At 34.4% G+C, this 17,646-nt stretch overlaps 2 protein-coding genes across 5 annotated transcripts in view; one reads left to right on the plus strand and one right to left on the minus strand.

The window, feature by feature from the left end:
• Positions 1-8,026, plus strand: part of OSGEPL1 (O-sialoglycoprotein endopeptidase like 1) — a 34,208-nt gene extending 26,182 nt beyond the window's left edge. The window contains exon 8 of the mRNA XM_074215509.1: positions 5-8,026. Within this exon, the coding sequence (XP_074071610.1) occupies positions 5-77 (73 nt within the window). The 3' untranslated portion in view covers positions 78-8,026. The remainder of the gene's footprint in view (positions 1-4) is intronic.
• ANKAR (ankyrin and armadillo repeat containing) overlaps positions 3,165-17,646 on the minus strand; it is a 90,826-nt gene continuing 76,344 nt past the window's right edge. For 3 of the 4 annotated variants that reach the window (XM_074215508.1, XM_074215505.1, XM_074215506.1), the window contains 7 exons: positions 15,093-15,215; positions 10,505-10,663; positions 9,706-9,823; positions 8,821-8,930; positions 7,707-7,903; positions 5,466-5,512; positions 3,165-3,575 (listed from right to left, as the gene is read on the minus strand). In XM_074215508.1, the coding sequence (XP_074071609.1) occupies positions 3,310-3,575; positions 5,466-5,512; positions 7,707-7,903; positions 8,821-8,930; positions 9,706-9,823; positions 10,505-10,663; positions 15,093-15,215 (1,020 nt within the window). In that variant the 3' untranslated portion in view covers positions 3,165-3,309. The remainder of the gene's footprint in view (positions 3,576-5,465; positions 5,513-7,706; positions 7,904-8,820; positions 8,931-9,705; positions 9,824-10,504; positions 10,664-15,092; positions 15,216-17,646) is intronic. The other variant, XM_074215507.1, reaches the window with a different exon arrangement.

The raw sequence follows: 17,646 nt of genomic DNA on the forward strand, positions 1-17,646 counted from the left end.
ACAGATGTCCTCTTGGAGTTGATATATCAAAACAAGTTGGAGAAGCTGCCATAAAAGTACCAAGTGTGAAGATTTGATTTTCTAAAGAATTTCTCAAGGTTTTGATTCAATGTCTACTGAAGAATTGCTCCTCTAGCCTCTGTGGAGAGGAGATTAAGGGAAGAAAAGGGACACACAGATGTTTCTTCAATTTCCCACTGTATACACATCTTTTTTTCTGTTGCTTTGTATTGACCAAAGGAATAGGACTAACTTTTTTTCCTCTTAACTTTATTTGCTTAAGAGCCAGTCTTTATCAGATAAATTTTTGCCCTGTGTTTCTTAGCCTACATAGTGTATTAAAGGCTCTGTGGATTGGTTTGTATTGATGCCCACTCTTGTCCTCCACAGTTCTCTAAAGAGGCTGTTGTAGTCTAAGTTCTTGAACTTAGAGCATACTCCTGTGCATACACTGTTGATTGTGTATCAGTGGGTAAACTCAACCCACTCAGGATCTATGTTATAATGCCACACACAAAATGATTACACACAAGTGTAGTTTTTTCAGAGGTCTCAATCAGATGGCTGGTTTGGAGTTAGATCCAAAAGATGTTAGCTTTCCTTTCCTGTTGTCTTACAGGAATCCTCATTTCTACTTTCTCCTACCCCATTCTCTACTCTACTCCTTTCTCCCCAGAGATTTAGGGTTACAGGGTTGAGCCTAGAGCAAAACAGGAGTTACCCTGTTTGTGTGTTTCAGTGTAACTTTCTTTTTATTTTTAAGTACAAAAGAAATAAAGGCCTTGAAGGGAACCTGGGCAGGAGTGAAAGGCATATTTGTTTCTCCTGTAGATGCTTGCTTGAGGCAAGAAATTTTATTTTTGTCCCGAGTGTTGAAGTGATAGGACCCTTGATCCCAGAGATTAACAGACTGTTAATACCTGAATTCATACCTCTTGCCCAGGGTTGTTAATGATAGTATCCAATTTAGGGCACTGAGACCAGTGTGAGCTCATGGGGAACCCAAAATGTTCTGTAGTGAAATTAATGGCTACTGGGGGTAGAGATGCAACCTACTGAGATTGCAAGCCTCAACGTTCTGTGGGGCCAAGGTATTCAGATTAAGATAGAATTTAATTTGTTGGACATACAGACTCCAGAGGCTGCATCTCTTATTTAACTTTAATTTAAGGCAGCTATTTTATGCTCCACATTATCAGTGTTCAATTCATCCTTCTCATCAGGGATGGCACCAGTGGGGGCAGAGTATGGGACCACTGAAGAGTCACCAGGAGTTCTGTGAATATCTTACTGGCTTTGGCATATGCAATCGTATCTGCTTTATCAACTCTGGTAGAGTTAAAAAATTTTCTCTGGACTTATATTTATTTCCAACCTAGTTTCCTATTATTTCAAGACTGGATTAAAAGAAAACAAACCACAAACATATATATCTTAAAAACTTCACAGTGATTTTAGAAACATAAACCAAATTCTTCATTCAACCCTGTATGAAGTCTGTTAATGTCAGATTAGATAGGAAATAATTTTCAATTTAATCCTGAGCTAACCTCCCTGCTTAGAGCATACTGGTTACCTCTCAGCAGATATGGAAGGTTAGTAAATACCTTAATAAATTCTAATGTTTTTCAGAGGATAGTGTTACACAGAAATGGAGCTCATTTGATCTTATTTTTAGTCTTTTTTCCCTAATTCTTTATTAAATCTCTGACTTCATTTCAAATGCCAAAAAAAAAAGAATGTTAATTTCTTTTAAGTTCTTTATTCACTTCCCCCTTTTTTTGGTTTCCCCATTCCTTGTGTTTTACCTCATTTTATAAGATGCACCACAGTATGGCAAAGCTGTTAATTTAGAATTTAATGTGAAGGCTAAATGTTAAAACGTTTTTAGTGTATTTTTCAAGTGATAAAGTGGGGAATATGATTTCACCAACAATATATTCAAATATATGTTCAATATATTCAAATCCTTAGCTTACATTAGAAATCTGCTGACTGGTTATAAGTGAAGAATGGATTTCAACTAGATATTAAAAACAGGTGCTCTAAGTTGAAGTGGGGAACTGCAAGCATGACAGATTGGAAAAAGGGCTTTTAAGAACATACTGATTCCCAGTTTGCCCATCCAGACCAGTCATGGACTCCATAAAGTAACAGTGGTAAACAAGTTAATCTGGTGTGTATCATTCAGAAAGAAGTAGAGCAGTTCATTCTATAAGAAGTAAACCTGGTTACTTTTGTGTCTTCCCATTAAGTTACCTGTAACACAAGGTATTATAAGAGTCTTTGAGCTGAATTTTAGCTTTTTGCTTTTCTTCTATATTCTTTACCTAGATATTAGAGAATCAAAATTACAACTATTATGAAGCAAAGACATCAAGTATTCTAAAAAAGCCAGCCTTTTCAGCTACCAGCCAAGTTTTAACCATATGAAGAGAGAAGAGTTGATTATCCTTCAGTCTGACTTTTATACATGATAAAATTATTGCCCCCAGTATCTTTTTTTCTCTGAGAAATAATTATTTTTTAAAGAAGATGATTTAGGGTCATTTATCTTTGATCTTTTGTATGCTTTTTAAATTTAATCAAGTGCTGGGCACAGAGTAGACGTTAAATAAATACTTATTGGTTGGTTGCTAGATTGAATACAAATCAAGTGAAGGAAAAGTGTTAATAGGCCTATAAAACTAGTCTTCTCAGCTCTCAAGCCCTAAGAACCAATGTTTGGATGAAGAGATATATTTTTATATTACTATAATACATATATACAATCAATGTCCTTGGAAGACACCTCCCTCTCCATCATAGCTTTGGGCCCACTGAGCACCACAGCCATACATACTCCTTTGTTTGCCATGCCACACGAGAGGTTTCCACCACGACTGCTGCCAAGGACAACAGGCGGCAGCTTCAGGGCTGGCTCGGTGCAGGGTGGGGAAGGGATGGAGACAAGGCTCCTCGCCTGGCACCAGAGCACCCTTTGGGCAACAGAGCCACCGTTCCTTACCCGGGGCAAAAGTAGCCTTTCTTGTCTCCTGTATTTGAAGGACAAGGGACTCTTTGTGAATTATAACCTAAAAGAAGAGATCAGTCTGTTTCAGTCAGTCCTCTTTATCCTCCCATATTTTGAAATGCTGCATATGACAAATATTCATTTGTTGTCATTGTGTGCATCATGAAATTTTATTAAGTTTGAGTGCAGTTATTCTAATTTACAAAAGAAAGTTTTATTCACTGAACCAAATTTTCCCTATCAATATTTAGAACTTCCTCTTTTAAAAATGATACCAGCTCTCTAGCTAAGATTCTTCATGCTGAAGTGGCTTGAGCATTTTCCTGAGTGTCATAGAGGGCTTTCTTCTCTTTAATTTCTTTGAGTTGACTCATTTTCACAATTCTTGGCCTTGAGACTTCTATGAGATCTGATGGAGCCATAGTTGAAAAAGAAAAAAATCTACTAGAAGTAGTGAGCCTGGTTGCTTTGAGTCTTCCCATTAAGTTGCCTGTACAAGGTATTATAAGTAAAGAGTCTTTGGGCTGAATTTTAGCTTTTGCTTTTCTTCTATGTTCTTTACCTAGATATTAGAGAACCAAAATTACAACCGTTATTCTCAGATTTTTGTCACCTTTAATGAATCATTTTTCCTAAAGTGAAGTAAAGGTGAGATTGATTTTATTTTCCCATTTTAAAATTCAGTTCATGTTCAATAAGCACAGATGCTTTCAATGTCCTATCTAAGAAGTTGCCTCAGCCCAGAATTAGACCAAGTAGTTCTTCCTCAAATATTGTCAGATTGTCACTCTGTAAACTGATTAGCCCACAACTAAGTCCATGGCAGCTAGCTATCAGACAAGTTGTTTTCCCCTCTTTCCAAGGAATTAAGTTAAGTCAGCTGTTCCCATTGCAGTCCTACTTGATCTGAAACAGGTAATTCCATTTTCTTACCTATATCTTCTTGTAAATACCTTTCTAATTGTAAAGTTTGGAGATTTGAGTTTCCAACCCTATCTTCTAACTTATTTATTTCTGAAATGATATTTAAGTCCTTACAAAAGGTGTTTTTTAGTCTACTCCCTAGCACTAAGGGCACATAGGGACAAGCAATGAATTCTGCAAGGAAAAATTATGTGTTAACCTTATTACAAGAAGTCTATGTGTATATATATTAGGAGATAGTGGTTAGAATCATAAAAGTTTCATAGTACAAGGGGGCGTTTGCTACTTCTTTTCCAATCTGATATATAAATAGGAATGAGATATTTCTCTTCAGGATTAGACTACTCAATTCTAATCACAAAAGGATCTGTTGGCCTCTTAGTGTTTGAATTACATTACTAACTTTTGAGATACTAAGACATAAGAAAAAATAGCAAACTTTTTAAGTTTAGAGAAAATGACAGCAGATACAGGATAATTTAACCTAAGCAAATAAAATGTGACAATATAGTAATTTTTGCTTATAATTTGTAGTTTCTCTCCTTATTTATGGACACTACTCATACAAGTCCAGAGGAATGAGCATGAAGTATAAGGAGAATTGCTGTGGAATAAAATCATTGACTAAATCTAGAGAATGAGAGAAGATTTGTGGAGGTTGTGAGTCTTGTATGGGAGGGGAAGTGGCAGGACTGCATTTTAGGCAGAAGGAACACATTTGAAACTTTTTTATGGGGATAGAGAGCTTTTGGAAGAAAGCTTGACAATGATATGATCCAACTTTTTTTTTTTTTTTAGGTTTTGGCAAGGCAAATGGGGTTAAGTGGCTTGCCCAAGGCCACACAGCTAGGTAATTATTAAGTGTCTGAGGCCGGATTTGAACTCACTCCTGACTCCAGGGTCAGGGCTCTATCCACTGCGCAACCCCCCCCCCCCAACTTTTCTAAATAAGAAAACTAAATCTCAGACAGAATAAGTGATTTATCCAAGTCTACATAGCTAGTTAATAGCAGACCCAGGACTAGAACCTAGGTTCTTGATTGGCTCAGTAGTTATTCTTCTGTATTATGCTATCTCTTATGAAATAGAAGAGAATCAAATACATTGGTTCTCCTCCATCCTACCCCCACCAAAAAAAATCCTTTGGTATTCTGACGTTACATGGATCTGGCCAAACAAAATAATCTTCATAGATTAATGGTTCTTAAGGGAAAAATCATACTTCATGACAGGCATACATTTGACTGAACTGGATAATTCTTTTTTTTTTAGGTTTTTTGCAAGGCAAATGGGGTTAAGTGGCTTGCCCAAGGCCACACAGCTAAGTAATTATTAAGTGTCTGAGACCAGATTTGAACCCAGGTACTCCTGACTCCAGGGCTGGTGCTTTATCCACTGCGCCACCTAGCCACCCTAGAACTGGATAATTCTTGAGGCCAAAGAGTTAGTTTTGATTTTTAATACTTTCATAGCCACAAAGAAAATAATTTTATAACTAGTTAAAATTTTCTCAGAAGAAAAGCATTACCTTTTCTAATGACGGGAATTACGGATGGGCCTCCATTTATCTCTAGACTGAAAAAGAAAGAAGAAAAAGTTAGAATGTATTTATTAAGTGCTAATTCTGTGTCGAACACTGAGAATACAAATACAGGGACAGTTGCAGCTGTCAAATAATTTATATTCTAGTGAGGGAAATATATATATATATATATATATACATATATATATGTATATAGTGGGAATAATAGACAGGGAAGGAAATACATGGGAAGTCACAGGAATGGTGAGTTGATCCACAGAACCATCATAAATACTTATTCTAAATATATTTTATAAGATCACTTATATCTACATGCTGTCACTAATACTCTAACTCATGCTTTAGAAAGCTTGCTTTTGACATTGCTGAGTTGTACTGTCACATCCACATATGTTAACACCACTAATAAATTATAACTAGGTTCCACCATAACTTGGCACCACCCAATGATGGCAACTAATCCCCAGAGATATTAAGTCTGTTTTCTTACCGGTTGAGATTGAGGAATAATCTGCCTATGAGCCTTTAAAACTCAGTCTAATTGGGGAAGAATTACTGAATAGTGCCATAGTAACCTGAAAAGTTACCAGTAATGTCCTCACTTACATACCTCCTGCCCTCTCCAATCTCAAATGGGCCATAGCATTTCTATTTACAGAGAAACTAACACCAGAGAGAATCATTGTTAATCTTTATTGCTTCTTGATCTTAGAATAAGGCAAACAATGCCTCAGGCTTGGCACAGTGTCTGGCACAGAGTAGGCTTTTAATAAATCTTGATTGGTCGGGTGAAGAAGGAAGGTATGAATTTGTGAAGATAAGAAGAAATTGTAGGAGAACTTGAGAGCCTACTTCCAACCATTAAGCACCAAGGCCTACTATATGCAGAGATATATGTGAAGAAACTCAGCTATCTCCCACACCCCAGGGGAGAAATTTCCAAGATTTTTGGTGGAAAGGAAGGAAGAAGTTGGTGGAGAAGAGGTACTTGGCATTACCATTTTAAAGCTAAAATGTAAAATCTCTATGAAAATCTAATTTTATGCTATTATAATCTGAATTTTTAGCTATTCAAAAATGAATGTTATTTATAATATTCTATGGAATTCATGACCCCTTACTTGCTGTTTATTGCATAATAGTTTTTCATAGAACCAATTAGTGGAATCTGGTGGCATATGCCTAGTAATAACAACCTTATACAACAAATTGTGTTTGTCTAGCATTTTTTCATCCAAAAAAATTCCTTATTAACTACATGTATCACTAGTTCACTGAAAATTTATATTTTAATGATTCTCCCAAAACACTTAAATATCCAGAATTTCCCTCTGAATCAGAGAAATTAAATTTTGTTCATATTACTTTTAGTATTCAGTGTTGTAATTTTCTAATTCCTGGGAAATTGGCAACCCTTCTATGGTTCATATGATAATTCTGTATTATCTAGAATATTTGATTATAAATAATACCAAATTAGCTGACATTTGAATATCAAATGTTAATTGTAGAACACTACATCATTGGTTCTTTTTTATTTTATTCTATAGTTAAAAATCCTCCACATAACATAAACTGTAGTATAGACTTTGGAAAAAATTAAGTCCATCTTGGACAGTATCTAAAGGGACTTCATTAAGGAAAGTATAAGAAGAGTGTTATATAAAATAACATGTTCTAAAGAGTGCATTTATCTTAAAGGAAAGAAAGCACCACATTATATTTCATCTCATCTATAACCATGTGGTCAGTCTTAGTCCTTTTCTGGCCTTTGGAGTTTGAACCTAAGTGTTTGATTTAGTTCTGGATTAATGCTTTGCCCCACCATGGAGGTTTTCAAGCACAGATTCAATGCCATTTGTTAAAGTTTATGGCAGAGGGGATTCTGGTTTGGAGTAGATAATCTGAGGTCCTTTCCAACTCTAAGCCTCTGTGAGTTAGGGGGAAAAAACACTGCTGAATTGAAGATTGGTTTCAAAGTTGTCCTGGCACTCTACTTTGTTCTGTGATATCTATGTCAACTCTAGATTGATTCAAGAATGGACATAAAACTCCTGGATTTAATTTGTAAGTACCATAACTTTCTAGTAATCTTCTGGAATAAGACTAACACTTTTCAAATCTGGGCATCTTGAAATCTATTCAGATCATTATGTAACTCTAACTCTAAAAAGAAATGACTTAAATATAAATTCATTACCATAATTTCAGATAAATGCATGATACCTTATAGAAGGCAGCCCAATTTTTCTTTGCATTTGAAATTCCTTTACAAAACCTGGGTTAATAATTGCATCTCTGCTGATGTTATTCATTAAACGAAGAAACTGATTAGGCTTATTTCTACATTCTTTTAACAGGTGTCGATAAGCATTTGCATTATAAGTTAAGGCACCAAGAGCACAGGCAGAAGATATACGAACCTAAATGAAAAGAGAAACATTTCCTTTTTGGTCATTGATTTCCAATTTTTTTAATTTCAAATTTTTCTCAGGGGCGGCTAGGTGGCGCAGTGGATAGAGCACCAGCCCTGGGGTCAGGAGTACCTGGGTTCAAATCCAGCCTCAGACACTTAATAATTACCTAGTTGTGTGGCCTTGGGCAAGCCACTTAACCCCATTGCCTTGCAAAAAAAAAAAAAAAACCCTAAGTTTTCTGTGTCCCTCACCAAATATTTAATAGTAATTCACCCAGTACATTTTTATGGCAGGTAGATGTGTGCCTCCCTCCAACAGAATTATAAAAGAATGATGTCTACTCCAACTACCTTATTTAATAGATAAAACTGACACAAGTAGAACAGCCACATATGCTTCTAGAGAGAGGGTACTCCTATACATTGAAATGGTGCTTATGGTTATTTCCCAAAGGTCAAAAGGTTAGGAAGCCACAGAAGATCTAGTAGTAATTGTCCTTAAAACTGCCATACTAAGTATCATAGTCATCCAACCCAAATAAATCATTTTACTTATGCTTTGTGTGTGACTGCTAAAAAATGACTTTTTTGTTAGAATTTGTTTTGGTAAAAGGAAAAAAATGTAACAAAAAATTAAGGAATGGCCAAATTCTTCATAACCAATTCTATTAATTCTGGAGTTATGCTTTGAGTAAGAATTAAATTAATGGCTGTTAACTTCTCGGTCACCATATAAATGATCAAGGATGATAAGAATAAAAGATGACAAGTAAATAATACTTTAAAAAAAATCCACCTTTAAGGTGTTACTATGAACCAAAGTTTATAATTTATGAATCAAATTATGAAGCTACAAACAGGGAAATGAGAAAAGGAAAAATTACATCTTATATTACTTAGGCAGAATGAATTTTTCTATTTTACCTCTTCTTTTTCTGAGTACAAGTGGTAGCAAAGCCTTTGAATTGTCCTTAGTGTGGTAAAGGCTTCTGTAATACCAGCTCTGGTATGAGCCAAGCTAGCTATCAAATTTCCTATAAATCAACAGATAAAATTGTTACACAAAAGGATATATCCTTTTAATATAAAGGTATTACTTTTTTTATTAAACGGAATCAAATGTAAATGTTTAATAAAGCAGTATAAATGAAATTCTCTGAAAGAACAGAGAAGGAAGAATTTACTCTCAGTTAGAAAAGATTGAAGAAGGGGGCAGCTAGGTGGCGCAGTGGATAAAGCACTGGCCCTGGAGTCAGGAGTACCTGGGTTCAAATCCAGTCTCAGACACTTAATAATTACCTAGCTGTGTGGCCTTGGGCAAGCCACTTAACCCCATTTGCCTTGCAAAAACCTTAAAAAAAAAAAAGATTGAAGATAGCTTTGTAGCCATGGAATAAACAATTAAATGTGACTAGACAACTCATAAATATGTATTATGGTAAATGGGTCTTGGTGGAATCTATTCACCATATCTGGAAAAAAACTCATTTTAGTAATAATAGAAAGCACTGTCATCTTGTTTAGGGAGGGGGAAAAAAACCACATGACTCTGTAGCCTGAGAAAATAATTGAAACACACTAACAACCGTGGTAACATTTGTTGCTCCGGGTTTTCCTGAATTATTCTAGTACTGAAAGTCTCTAAGACTTCCTCCCACAGGTCAGTCAATCATTAAACATTTATTAAGCAACTTCTATGTGGTAGGCATTGTGGTAAACTCTGGGGAATACAAAGAAAAGAAAGGATGGTCCCAACTCTCCAGGAGCTCACAATCCAAAAGAGGAGACATAATTTTATTAATTCCTTACCTGTTAAGACTAGAGTAGCTGTCTTGGGTGAATACAGAAGATCAACTAAAATAGTAATACCTCTTGCAGACAAAGTAATATGATCCACATCTACAATAACTTTGGCTAATACAATTATCTGAAAATAAAGCAAGACATTAGAACCAAAAGCTTTCTTCATTTTTTTTTTTCCTACCAGAAGGGAAAGTATAACTAGTAACCACATCCTCTGTTCATCTTGAGGTCAGTGCTACCTTTGCAGTGACCTCAGAAGTCTATCCCTTCTCACGGAGAGTACAACTTTGAGAATTATGTGGAACTTGGAGAGGAAATAGTAATAGTTTTGGCTACAGTTATTTTCCAAAGGGCATGGATAATGAGATAAATATAAGTAGTGATAGGTTAGCAAGTTAGAGAAGAGCAAGGGCTAATGATCAGACTAATTTGACATGTCCCCAATGAAACTTATAAACAGACAATGTAAACACACAAATAAATGGACAATAAGACAAAGCAATGTGTGCTTTGCATGAAATTATATTGTATTTAATGATGTATATAATAATTAATGCATGCTTTTCTTTTATCTTTTTCTTCTTTATTGGTTTTGTATTCATTTCAATTATGTGTTACATAATTTGTTAACTATGTGCTAGCAAATTAATCCACCTATTTGCAACATGGGATTTTGAGGGGAAACAAAGTAATGGGCAAGACAAATACAAATTTTACACATCAAAATTTGGGGGAAGGTTTTTCAAATTATTTTATATTAAATTTAAATATTTAAAGATTTGGGAATGATAATTTACTTTTATACCTGAAATGCTGCCATTGCCTTTTCAGTCTCAATATCTGATTGCAGAAAAGGTTCAAAAATAGATATTCTAATTGCTCCACTTTCCAGTATTAGGTATTGTTGATAGGGATTATTGAATGCAAAAAGTGTTATCGCATAACCTGCTCTTAAGCAAATATCCTAGAAATGAGAAAAACATTATCTTTTAGGTTATTATTTAATCATTCACAAATTAGTGAATTAATAAAACATGTAACATTTAATTCATAAATTAGACACTAACCTACACTAGGGATAGAGATTGGATTTAGGATTTCACTGACTTGCAGAACTCCTATATGAAGAAATTCTTTCTACCAATACAGGTCACTCACTGCAACTTACAGCCTTAGTTGTGCCTTGGCCAGGGTCACACAGCCAGTGTATATCAGATGTGGGACTTGAACCCAGGTCCTTCTGGCTCTCTGGACATCTCAAAATTGGATTATAATCTACATTGGTGCAGGGAATTCCCATATAAGAATCCTTTTATAATTCATTGATATAAATATATTGCAAAAGATAGGTTTTAATGATAGCAAAACTCTCTATGATCTCAATCTTCATTTTTAGCAATGTTATCTCACAGGAGCCCAGAGTCGACAGGAACATTACAGTAGATTTCTTTCAACATCTTTTCCATCGATGACCAAGAATCCCCTCTACAACATGCCTTAACAAGTGGCTATCCAGTCACTGATAAGGACTTCTGGGGGGACAACCCACCACCTCTGAACTTTTCTCTTTTTACTTTGGATTTTGTCTAATTACAGTGCTATAGTAGATGTTTAACAAATGTTTATTATTGATTTGTTAATTGTTAGGAAGCGTTTTCCTGATTTCAGGCTTATAAACCTGCCTCATTTCAATTATCATCCATTGCTCCAGGTTGTGCCTTCTGAAATTTAAATTCTTCCACATAATGGCTATAAACATCTTTAGTTCCTTCATATGGCATGAACTCGAGGCTCCTCATCCCCTTGATCACCCTCCTTTGGAATCTCTTCAACCTATCCATGATCTTTCTAATAATGTAGAAGGCAGACTGGTCCTGGACTACTGCTCCTCTCAAACAGATGATTATCTTAACTTTCTTGGCTGATAAACATTCTGTTGACTTCTGTTAAAGTTGGTGTCTACTAAAACCTTGAGATGTTTACTCCTGTTTCACTCCCATCCACTGGTCAAATCTTTGATTTGTAAAATCTATTTTTTAATTTTTAAAAAATATTTTGTCAATTATATACCATAGTAGTTTCTACTATTTTTGTAAGGTTTTGAATTTTACACATTTCCCCCCCATCTCTGCCCACAGAAGGCAGTCTGTTAATTTTTTACATTGTTTCCATGCTATACATTGCTTGAAACTGAATGTGTTGAGAGGAATCATATCCTTGAGAAAATAAAATATTATAGATGGAAAAATTATGTAGTACATAAGATTTTGTTTTTAATTGAAGGTAATAGACTTTGGTCTTTGTTTAAACTCTACATTTCTTTCTCTGGATACAGATAGTATTCTCCAATGAACAAGTCAATTAAGGTTGAGTGAAATCTACTTTTGTAAATATAAGACTTTGTATTTCTCCCTATTAAATTTTACCATATTAAATTTAGTCCAATGTTATATCATCAGTGCTTATTAGTTTTGTGACATCTGCAAGTTTGATAAGCATCTTATTTTAATGCCTCTATTTTGGTTACTGATTAAAATGTTAATATAGGGTTACCAAACATAGTTCCCAACAGCATTCCATGAGAAACCTGCCTTGGAACCATCATTAGTCCCAAATCTACTAGTTGAACTCTTATCTAGCCCACATCTCTTCATCTTTTCAATTTATATATCATGAAACTTTATAAAAATTCTTTGTTCTAATCTTAGTCAACTATATTCAACTGTATTCCTTTAATCTGATATCAGAAATATTTCTAAATATCTGGTTTCAATAGACATCATAAAATCTAGTAATCCTATCAAAAAAGGAACAGACTAATTTGGCATGGATTGCTCTGTTATTACTTCTTCATTTTTTTTTTGAGATTCACTAAAACTCTCCATAACATTATGTTCCAGAATTTTCTAACAATTGAAATCTAGCTCACTGGCCCCTAGTTTTCAGCTTCCATTCTCTTCACTTTTATTAAAATCACAATATTGACTCTTTCCCAGTTCTCTAGATTAAGGTTCCTAACCTGGCATAAATAAATTTGTTTTTAAATCTACTTGATAAGCATATTTTAATTTAATAGGTTTCCTTTGTAATTTATGTATTCTTATATGCATTAAAAACAATATTCTGGAAAGAAGTCCTTAGATTTTACCAAACTTCCAAAAGATTCACACACACACACACACACACACACACACACACACACACACACACACACACACACACAGAGAACCCCTATTTTAGGATTTCTTCTATTCACCATGATCCTTCAAGGATCTGATAGGGACCATACTTAGGAATGGGTAGGTCAGTAGCTTGAACTTATCAAGAACAGCTGGTGGCCTCTTACCTACTTCTAATCTTATGTATTAACTCTGATATAATCATTTTTATTCTGTTCTTCCCAGTCCAAAGATCTTTCTCCTTGAAAGAATGGAAGCAAATAAATATTTGAGCTTACCTTGTTTCTATATTCTATTAGACAATTTCCTTTTTTCTCTCAAACGGAATTGTTTTTGTCTTCTGAATTTTCTCAAGAGCTTCCTATCTGTCCTAATCTGATTACCCCTGTAAAATTTTAGTTCCTGGGACTCTACTTATCCTTCCTTTTTTTTTTTTAACCCTTTGAAACCTCTCTGTAAATCTGCAGTGCTTGTTATATTCTAGGCCTAACTTTTCTCTCCATCACAAGCTCTAAGAGGAAGCTTTTATCTTCCTCCAAGTTTCTCATTTCCTCCTATACTTAAATCATTTCAAGCACTGGGAATACTTCTTGAAACATTTAAAATAAGTAAAAGTCTGATATTTCATTTTAAGGGGGGGGTGCAGGAAAAAATACCTTTTTGGAGGTCTGAACTTGTGATTTTTCTTGATGTTAGTAACTTTTGTTGTAGAAATTACTGTCAATGCTGATGATAACAATAATTACCTAGTTCTGCAAAATATTATGTTAGAGGTACATTTAGTAATCCAAATTTACAAGGGAAGAAATTGAGGCCTAGAAGATTAAGTGACAATGCTCAGTGTCACACAGCTAGTCAATAAAATATGCCTGAGATGAGATTCGAACAAGTTCTTGATTCCAGGTCTAACACTCTGTCTACTGCTTACCTCCTAGCTGCCACTGAGAGAGATTAACAATTATTCTTAAATTTATAGTATTAGCAAATTTCCTGGGTCAACTGAAAATTTAAGGTACTAGTCTCTCACAGCTATAGTTTGTATTTAACAATACTGGAAAAATTACCCTGACTCCCAAGGCCAGTTCTGAAACACCAAGTTTGAGAATTTAAGAATGTAGCAAAAGCAGAGGAAAATTTGTAGGAATTACTACCCTTTGAATTCTAGAATCTAATCCTCTGGGAGAATCCTCCAAAACCTCAAAGAACAGCAAGAACTAAACCCACAAACTAGGAGAACAAAAGACTGAGTCATATCTCTCTGCACTCATATCCAGGGACCTTTTCCTAATCCTTATTCTCCTTTTCTGTAGCCTTTGACACCACTGATTATCCCCTTCTCCTTGATACTCTATTCTCTTTAGGTTTTTAGGTCATTACCCTCTCCTGGTTTTTCTTCTATCTGAGCACTTCTCTATCTCTTTTGTTGGATTCTTATCTTTCCTTTAAGTATCTTTGAGGGTTCTGTCCCAGGTCCTCTTGACTTCTCCTTCCAAACTACTATTTACCTTGGAAATTTCATCTGCTCCCAAGGAAGATGGCAAAGTATTAATAAAGAAATTTTCATTGTAATTTTATAATTATAGTTATTACCCAACACCCATGGAATACACACTGAGAATTATATTTGCATCAGAGGCTTAGTACTGGAATAGAGTCTAAAGTCCTTTCTAATTTTTGTAGCACTAGACTAGTCATTCAATCTCCTCAGTTTCTCAGAACCATGTGCCATTCCATAGCATTATTTTTTTTTAGGTTTTTTTTGCAAGGCAAATGGGGTTAAGTGGCTTGCCCAAGGCCACACAGCTAGGTAATTATTAAGTATCTGAGACCGGATTTGAACCCAGGTACTCCTGAATCCAGGGCCGGTGCTTTATCCACTGCGCCACTTAGCTGCTCCCTCCTCAGTTTCTCATCTGTGAAATGGAAACAGCAATACTTGTACTGATTACAGTTAAAGATTATTGTGAAAAAAAAGAAAATTTTCAAATGTTTTACATGTACTTTACAAATAAATTGCTATTTAAATTTTTAAGGAACAAAGGATGGGAACTTAGGAAACCTATAATCTAACCCAAGCCTTTCCCTTCTGGACCTCAACTGTAAAATGTAAAGTAATTCCAATTATAACTGTAAATCTTTTCCAGTTCTAGTAGTTTATTTTATGGGATAATTATATAGTATAAACATTTTATAACAATAGCATCTTTGAAATACCTTTTCTGTTGCATGAAGAAGATAAAGGACATCATCATACCTAAAACCTTCTTCTTCTTGCAATATGCTTTGCAATTTATCATTCTTCAGGACAATGCAAGCCAAGGCACAAGCCACTTCAACCTGAATATGTTGTTTAAAAAAATATTATTTACTAATAATTTATCCAAAGAATTAAGTGAATCAATCAAAAATATTTATAAGATGTCCAATGTCAGTAAGGCACAATAAAAAAATATTTTCTAGATTAAATGGACTTCTCTGTTTAAATCACTTGGCAAATTCTAAAAAGTTACTTAAATATCATCCTCATCTCATCATCAATCATAGAGCCACTAAGTGGTACAGTGGCTAGACCACTGTGCCTAAAGTCAGTAAGACCTGAGTTCAAATTCAGCTTCAGATACTAACTTTGTGACCTGGGAAAGCATTCTCTTTGTCTCAATTTCTTTATCTCTAAAATGGGGATAATAATAACCTGAATAATTGTTAGGGGCTATTTTCTATCTGTAAATACTTACATAAATAAAAAAGAAAATTGAAAGTTAAGAAAACTACTGAATTAGTAAATAAAACTAAGAGTCGAGGGACAGCTAGGTGGCACAGTGGATAGAGCACCGGCCCTGGAGTCAGGAGTACCTGAGTTCAAATCTGACCTCAGACACTTAATAATTATCTAGCTGTGTGGCCTTGGGCAAGCCACTTAACCCCATTTGCCTTGAAAAAACCTAAAAAAAAAAACTGAGTTGGATTTGTTAAAAAAAACCCAACAAAATGGTTTAATAAACTTTTGGTTATTTTAATTAAAAATAAAAGAATTAAACCAAATTATCATTATCAAAAATGAAAAGGATGAATTCACCACCAATGAAAAGGAAATTAAAGACATAATTTGAAGCTATTTTGCCCAACTGTATGCTAATAATACTGACAATCTAAGTGAAATGGAGAAATATTTACAAAAATATAAATTGCCCAGATTAACAGAAAAAGGAAATAAAACACTTAAATAATCCCATTTCAGAAAAAGAAATTGAATAAGCCATCAATGACTTCCCTAAGAAAAAATTTCCAGGGATTGATGGATTCTCAAGTGAATTCTACTAAATATTTAAAGAACAACTAATACCAATACTATATAAACTACTTGGAAAAATAAGTTAAAAAGTCCTACCAAATACCTCTTATGACAAATATGGTGCTGATACCTAAATCAGAAATAGCCAAAACTAAGAAATAAAATTATGGGTCAATTTCTCAAATTAATATTGATGCAAAAATTTTAAATAAAATATTAGGAAATAGATTACAGCAATTTAACACCAGGATAATATACTATGACCAAGTGATATTTATACCAGGAATGCATGACTGGCTCAATATTAGGAAAACAAATCAGTAAAATTGATCATATCAATAACAAAACTAACATATGATTATCACAATAGATACTGAAAAGTTTTAGACAAAAGAGAGCACCCATTCCTATTAGAAACACTAGAGAGCACAGGAATAAATGAATTTTTCTTTAAAATGATAAGCAGTATATCTAAAACTATCAGCAAGTATTATATGCTAGAAGCATTTCCAGTAAGATCAGGGATGAAATACAGGTGTTATTATTCAGTATTGTACTAGAAATCTTAGCTTTAGCAATAAGAGAAGAAAAAGAAATTAAAGGAATTAAAGGAGTTCTTTGCAGATGATATGATGGAATACTTAGAGAATTCACTAAAAAACTACTCAAAGAATTAACAACTTTAGCAAATTTGCAGAATATAAAATCAACCCACATAAATCATCAGCCTTTCCATTTATTACCAATAAAGTCCAGCAACAAGGGATAGAAAGAGAAATTCCTTTCCAAATAACCATAGACAATATAAAATATTTGGGAATGTATCTGTCAAGACAAACGCATGAATACAATTACAAAACAATTTTCAAAGAATAATAATGTCAAATCTAAACAACTGGGAAAATATCAATTGTTATTAGGTAGGTTGAGTTAACATAATAAAAATTATAATTCTGGGCCGGCTAGGTGGCATAGTGGATAGAGCACTGGCCCTGGAGTCAGGAGTACCTGAGTTCAAATCCAACCTCAGACACTTAATAATTACCTAGCTGTGTGGCCTTGGGAAAGCCACTTAAGCCCATTTACCCTTGCCAAAAAACCTAAAAAAATTCTACTTAAATTATTTATTCAGTGTCATCCCAACCAAGCTACCAAAAGTTATTTTAAAGAGCCAGGGAAAAATAGTAACAAAATTCATCTAGAGGAATATCAAGAATATCAAAGGAATTTAATAAGATAAATGCAAAGTAGCCTAGTCATACCAGATCTAAAACTAAATTAAAAAGTAGTACTTCTCAAAATTCTTTGATATTAAGAAATAGAGTGGTGGGGGTAGCTAGGTGGCACAGAGTACCACCCTAGAGTCAGGAGGACTTTAGTTCAAATCTTATCTTAGACACCTAAAAATTACCTAGCTGTGTGACCTTGGGCAAGTCACTTAACTGCATTGCCTTATAGGGAAAAAAAAGGGGGGGG

This window comes from Macrotis lagotis, chromosome 1 (genome assembly GCF_037893015.1).
Source record: "Macrotis lagotis isolate mMagLag1 chromosome 1, bilby.v1.9.chrom.fasta, whole genome shotgun sequence".
NCBI lineage: Eukaryota > Metazoa > Chordata > Mammalia > Peramelemorphia > Peramelidae > Macrotis > Macrotis lagotis.